This window comes from Pagrus major, chromosome 23 (genome assembly GCF_040436345.1).
Source record: "Pagrus major chromosome 23, Pma_NU_1.0".
NCBI classification, from domain to species: domain Eukaryota; kingdom Metazoa; phylum Chordata; class Actinopteri; order Spariformes; family Sparidae; genus Pagrus; species Pagrus major.
This window is the reverse complement of record NC_133237.1, coordinates 14,618,689-14,625,075: the sequence shown is the minus strand read 5'-3', so window position 1 is coordinate 14,625,075 and position 6,387 is coordinate 14,618,689. Positions and strand designations below refer to the sequence as shown.

The 6,387-nt window shown below is 43.0% G+C and overlaps 1 protein-coding gene across 4 annotated transcripts; it reads right to left on the bottom strand.

Annotated features, from left to right (window-relative positions):
- Positions 1-136: 136 nt before the first annotated feature.
- slc5a11 (solute carrier family 5 member 11) lies at positions 137-6,046 on the bottom strand. Of its 4 annotated transcripts, none has more exons than XM_073494035.1 (14): positions 6,017-6,046; positions 5,683-5,787; positions 5,532-5,591; positions 5,346-5,450; positions 5,135-5,240; positions 4,960-5,040; positions 4,679-4,884; positions 3,643-3,778; positions 3,410-3,517; positions 3,167-3,317; positions 1,886-2,054; positions 1,319-1,534; positions 699-873; positions 137-604 (listed from the first exon to the last, which is right to left on the bottom strand). In XM_073494035.1, the coding sequence occupies exons 1-14, from the start codon at positions 6,029-6,031 to the stop codon at positions 381-383; spliced, it is 1,857 nt and encodes a 618-aa protein (XP_073350136.1). In that variant the 5' UTR covers positions 6,032-6,046; the 3' UTR covers positions 137-380. The 4 variants fall into 4 exon arrangements, with proteins under 4 accessions (XP_073350136.1, XP_073350137.1, XP_073350138.1 ...); XM_073494036.1 differs by having other exon boundaries at positions 137-613; positions 729-873; XM_073494037.1 differs by having other exon boundaries at positions 137-632; positions 760-873.
- Between the last annotated feature and the right edge of the window lie 341 nt (positions 6,047-6,387).

Here is a 6,387-nt window from a genome sequence, read left to right as displayed (position 1 = left end):
TCAGTTTTTCTCATCAGTTGTTTGTCATTTTGTCAAAAAAAGTTAATTGTTTTTAATAATTCTTTAAACTAAGTTGGATAAAAAGCATTAAATAGACTAGTTTGTTTTTCAGTTCACAGTGTAAATGGAGATTTTATCAAAACGTTTGACAGAAGCATTCCTTCCATGAAAGATTACAAATGGAATCGTGCTACAAATGACTGGAATTTGGCGTATTATTGATTTAAGCTGTGTGTTTTAAAGAAAATAGCGTAGCTGTATGGACCAATCACACTTTACAAATCTCACTCAGTTTTAGGAGCAGCTAAAGAAAAATGTAAGACTGTACACTAATTTCCCCCCTTCACCATGTGTCCATTGAGAGTGTCATAACTGGCCTGTCAAGCCCAGTAGCCGATGATAAAGGCAGTTACAGAGAGGCAAATGATGAGGTTGACGTTAACAACGGTACGCAGACATGGTTTTTCCTCCAGGGAACAGGTGGTCTGTTCAGGAGCAGGAGGCGTCACAGGATTATTATTTCCCTCCGTCCTTCTCTCCATCCCACACAGCCAGTAGAGGGCAGAAATCAGCCGGGACTGGCTCCTGACGCTGGTCAGGGAGGCTGAAGAGTCTGGAGAGAGAGAGGGTGAGTTCAGGGGCAAGACTGACACATGGTCGAATGGAAAAGTGTAACAGCAAACAGGACAGAGACCCACCTTTCCTGTGATGACATGCCTTCCTGTTGCTGTCCTCTGGCTCTCTCCCTGTGACGTCCATCTCATTCGTCTGTATAGTAATCTCCTCTAAGGTCTTAGTGCTCTGCTCCACTGGGGAGACCTGCTCTTTGGGCTCCACAGGGTCAAACCTGGTGAACCAGGTGAGGCGACTAATCTGTTTAAAAATAAAAAAAGAATGAATAAAAACTTCCAAACATCTAAGAAAATCTGATTTATTTCCTGTTGTGCAGCAAAAATAAATCAAGATGTAATTTCTGAATGAGACAATGACGATAAATCTGGTCACAGTTTGAAAGTGCTGCAAACTGTGACCAGTTTGCCTCAAAGGAACCCTGAGGTGTTATTGACCCCGCAAAATGGTGAGAAATGCCTTCACAATTACCCAGAGTGACACTTCCACAATGCTTGTTTTTTTTTCAACCAACAGTTCAAATCTCAAAATTATATATATAAAAAATACATTACAGTAATTTAAAAACATTTTTAAAAAGGAGTTTCTTGCATGTTTTTTTAAAAACTGGAAAGTTAAGTTTGATTTCTTCATCTGAATCAGTGGCTCAAAAAGAGATCTTTCTGTACATCTGATGAAATGGCCTCACTTGCTCTGGTTTGGGCTCCTCTGTAGCCAGACTGACCACAACCACCACAACCAGGGTGATGAAGGACAACAGGACGGAGAAGTACAGGTAATGGACGTATTTCACCACCTCAGGCCTGTCGTCCTCCTCGTAGCACAGAGGCGCCGGGTAAATGAAGTCCAACAGCATGCGAATGCAGCCCACCAGCAGGCCGAGAGTTAGGCCCCAGAACGCACCCTGAGGGGAGGGAAAGGAGCGTATACGATGAGCACAATCACATACTTCATCTTCCAGTCACAGCAGGACTGGAAACCGAGATGTCTCACATTTCTATGACATTAGGTTCACTCCAGGATCTGAATTCTTCGCAGTGTTGTTGCTATCACACCAGTGCACACACACAAATAATGGCATAAATGTATGGATATGGCGTCATATAACAAAATTCTTACGTTCAGATCTCAAAAAACTACATAAAAATGACGAGAGTCTCTTTCTTCTGTGTCTCAATGAATGAAAAAACATTTATTTCCTTCAACCTGACAGTTCCATCAGTCACAGAAACATCCAGAGGCCACACAGACTCACCTTCTCATTTGTCCTCTTCCAGAAGCAGCCCATGATGAAGATGATGGAGACCGGGGGCTGGAGGTAGGTGCTGATGGACTGGATGTAGATAAAAAGCTGCCCACCCTGACTGGCCTGGACGACAGGAATCCACAGCACTGACACCACCACCAGCACGAGCACAAACATCCTGCATGTGAAGCATGAGATCTGTGTTGTTAATGCCAGATAATAATCTAATTCAGTTCTGCAGAGACATGAAGGGAATGGAAAGCTGAGGTTGTGTGTGTGTTGGTTTGAAAAGTAAATCTGGTAAAGTCATTATTTAGGAATGTGTGGACTGAGAGGTTATGGTTCGGGTGAGCATGACAGAAAATGTAACAATTTAACATGCAATTTGGTGGAGGGTTTCATCCAAAGTGCATTATAATGACATATGTGGTTACTTTGTAAATGCAGACGGCCCGAGTGGGGATAAAATATTCGACATGGTTTATAAGCCTTTAACCTGTAACATAAGGGCTCCGTGGAAAAAGCAGACAGCAGGCTGCTCTCTGTAGCAACGCTGGTTCCTTTTGAAGGCAAAATTGTAAAAATGTTACATTTGCAGCATTAAAATTTCTAATAAGTTATATATTGTGTTGAGTTTTGTACTTACATTATCCTAAATGTTTTCAACAGTGTTCAAAGCCAGAGAAACTTGAGTTTAAAAGTTTTATTTCAACAGTTACATTAGGCACTCGTTTAACATTGAAGACAACAACTCCCATGATCCCATGCTACTTCACGACATCATCAAGCTATGTTTTCTGTTGTGATTGTTCTGATCGGGATACTCTAGTGGCAGAAATGACATACTGTGCGTCTTCCTCAGAAGATATTGAACATTCTTGACATGTTTAAAAATGCCTATATCGTTACTGATGCAGGATTAAAGGTGCAATACGTAAGAATTTTTGTTTAAAGCACACAAAAATTAACTAATAAGAGTCTGATATTCTATCGAAGACACTGATCTATTGTGTTTCAGAGATATCTACTGAAGTTAGCATGCTAACCAGCTAGCCCTGGCCCGTACTTTGTTATAATACCACTCTGAGCTTCCAGTCTGGACCACTGGCTGCATGGCCAATTGAGCTAAATAGCTAACGGCAGCGTTTACCCTGGTGATATTTTGCTTACTATTTGTTTGGAGTATAAATTTGAGAAGAGGCCGATTCTCGCATATTGCACCTTTAAACCAGTCCTGCAGTACAGAGCATACATGCTGGACCATATCTTGAGTAATGTCAGGTCACATACCTGCCCACTAACATAAGCTCCCACTCGGATGCATTGGTCCTGAAACTCTTCCACAGATCCATGGTGAAAATGGTGCTGGAGCTGTTAAAGATGGAGGTCAGTGAGGACATCAGGGCGGCGATCATTACCGCCATCATCAGACCTCGCAGGCCTGGAAGAGAAAACACACCGACACTGGTATAAAAGGGATGCAGACAGGCATGTGTAAATAAAGCAGGAGGCAGGGGCAGGAAACTGTCTCACCTACAGGCAGCAGCTCCATCACCAGTCTGGCATAGGCGGTGTCTGTACAGCCCACCGGGTTTCCACAAATCTGTTTGCACAACTCAGGGTCTGCACACGCCACATCATCTAGACAATATCATTAAAACATCTTATTTAGAAGTTTTTTAGATATTAAAGCTCTCAACGCAGCAATGCAACCTGAATGTGAACTAAGCACCTTTATTCATTCAAACCTAAATGTCATACTGTACCTGTGAAAAGTATCCTGCTGATCATGCCAGGCAGCATGATGGCAAAGAAAGGCAGAATCTTCAGATAAGCAGCCAGCAGCGAGCCGCCTTTTGCATGGGACAGGGTCTTCGCAGCCAAGGATCGCTGCACAATCACCTGCAGAGAGTCACAGACCCTCAGTTAACTCCCAGGGGCCACTGGTTAATGAGTTATAATGATCTGCAGCTGTTTGTAAGTAAAGTTTAATAGGAGAATGGATGAGGAAAGCACTTAGCTGGCAGGTAAGTGGGTAAATGTTTACGTGCACAAATTAGCTACAAGGGCTGAACTGAGAAGACAGGAAACACTCATTAAAACTTCTCGTGCCTTCTGTTGTCTCAGGTTTGGCTGGTGGGCAAAGTGTCACTCTGATAGTGTATAAAAGGAATTTTTAACCTCCCCGAAGAGCCAAAAAACATGCCAGATTCTCAAAAATGGGGTTTTCAGATGAGGACTCTTTCATATTTAACTTCAGAGGAATTTGTTAGAGCAGCATAAACAAGATCAAAAAACACTAAATTATACTTTCATCTTTTATAGATGAAAGACTCCTTGACAGTTTACAAGTGAAATAAATGAAAAATAAAAACTTTATATTCATGATGGCAACTTTGGGGTCCTTATATGCTCTTAACCTGCCCTCCCTGTAGAGATCAGGCTTGACAGAGCATGATGTAGTTTAAATACAAAGATTAAAGCGTACTATCTGATTTTATTTTATTCCAGAGACTTGGATTAAGTCAGATGAGCTGTACGGAGCCATTTTAAACTTCTTCGGGGGGGTGATTTTTTGTTTTAAAAGTCCCCATCTTTTTGAGTTGTTTACTTTTTGCTGTGAAGCTCCAGAAATGTTTTGTGGACCACGAAACTTCCCCCGACTTTCCATCAGCTTGAGGGTGAGAGTATAATCACTGAATATTCACTTTGGGTGAACTCGTCCTTTAATAAATTTGGTGATGCTGGATCCTCTTTTCTCAACTCTTATTTGTTAGGAAATGTGCTATGTCATTACGGTACCTGGTCAGAACACCAGTACCACATGGAGGGGATGGACATGCCGATGATGACGCCGGGCCACGGCAGGTCAGAGGTCACCGGGTGTCTGAATATGTGGAAGGCATCATCTCGAGGGATGCCGCAGGTTGAGTTTGGCACGCGGACCGAAGGGATGGCGTTGGCGTATCCCTCCATCAGAGCGTTCCAGCCTCCGACCTCGGCAAAGCCTGGAAGAGAGACAGCAGGGTCAGACAAACCGGGATGTAAAGTTCTGGTGATGTGAGCACATCAGTTGGACTTACTGAAGCCCATGAGGATAAGAGATCCGATCAGCATGATTGCAGTCTGAGCGGCATCAGTGTAGATGACTGCAGCCAGACCGCCTGGAAGAGACACACGACAGTCAGTGACATACAGAACAAGCACACTGTGTCTATTTCTGCGTAATTAAAATGGCAAAGGAAGGAGAGAGGTGACCTGCTATAGTGTAGAGAGCAGTGATGGACAGCAGCAGCACCACAGCCAGGTAGATGTTCCACTGTAGGGCGAGCTGAATGAACACTGCACCTGCATACATGTCCACCTGGGCCAGAAACACACACAATGAGACACACACGGTGTGGCTATAAGGTAGAAAGAATGTTTTTGACACATGCAGGTGGAACATTTCTGTGGATTTGGATCTTACCGATATCTTTGTGAAGATGTAAATAAATAAGTACAGGACAGCTATAAACAACTGTGTTCTTCTGCCCCCAAACCGCCTCTGCAAGTACTCTGGCATGGTCGTCACCTGAAGATGAAAGAGTTCAGAGATAGAACAAATGAACAAAATCACGCATGTGCACAATGTGTGATATTTCATGTGCCTCACCCCTGAGGAGATATAAATGGGCAGGAAGATCCATCCCAGCAGCAGCACCATCAGCATACCCTGTCAGAGACCAGACATTCAACACTTCAGACTTGAAAAACAGCAGCTGTGTTCAACATATCAAACTCTTTTTTATGTTAAAATCTCTTACATTCCACTCGTATGCAATGGCCCCGATTCCTGCTGCAGCTCCTGACCCTGCAAGGCCGATGAAATGTCCGCTGCCAATGTTACTGGCAAACAGCGAGGCGCCCACCTAAATATAGATGAAAGAGTCCAAATCAGGACCAGCTCCGTGTTTGACTTTGAACTAAAGAACATTTTGCCTCCATCTGAAGTCTGATCGTGCTACAGTTAGTATATGGTGATAAAACATAAATAAATAAAAAACTTTTGACTGACAAAACTCTCAGTGCTTCCATACCATTAAATATATGACTACCATCACATATTTTCCTTGACAATAGTCTCTGTGTTTGACTCACCGGCCACCAGGTCATGTTCTTCCCAGCTAGGAAGTATCCGTCCACCGTGCTGCGCTTCGTTCTCAACATGGACTGACAGAAAAATAAGAAACCTTGTAAAGATAATATATAATATTGATTCATAAGATCCCCAACCAGCACTTCCTGCTGCTGAGTGGTTCTGCTGTTGCTCTGCTGTCAAACCTCACTGAATGTAGATGAAGAAGACAACTTCAAATAGAAAAAACTACTTGAAGCAGCTCTTCCTCCTTTCAAAGTGTTTGTAAAGCACTTAGAAACTGCTTCATGTGTGAGTTGTGTGACTTATTCATGACCCCTGCTTCATGTAAACGACCAGGATGTGTCTGACAACTGTTGGATTTGCTCATTTT

Excerpts from the sequence above, each read along its gene's own strand:
- slc5a11 (XM_073494034.1), bottom strand. Across the intron at positions 2,055-3,166 it reads GAGCTTATGTTAGTGGGCAG|GATGTTTGTGCTCGTGCTGG; the intron begins GTATGTGACCTG and ends CTTCACATGCAG. Across the intron at positions 874-1,318 it reads AGGAGCCCAAACCAGAGCAA|ATTAGTCGCCTCACCTGGTT; the intron begins GTGAGGCCATTT and ends ATTTTTAAACAG.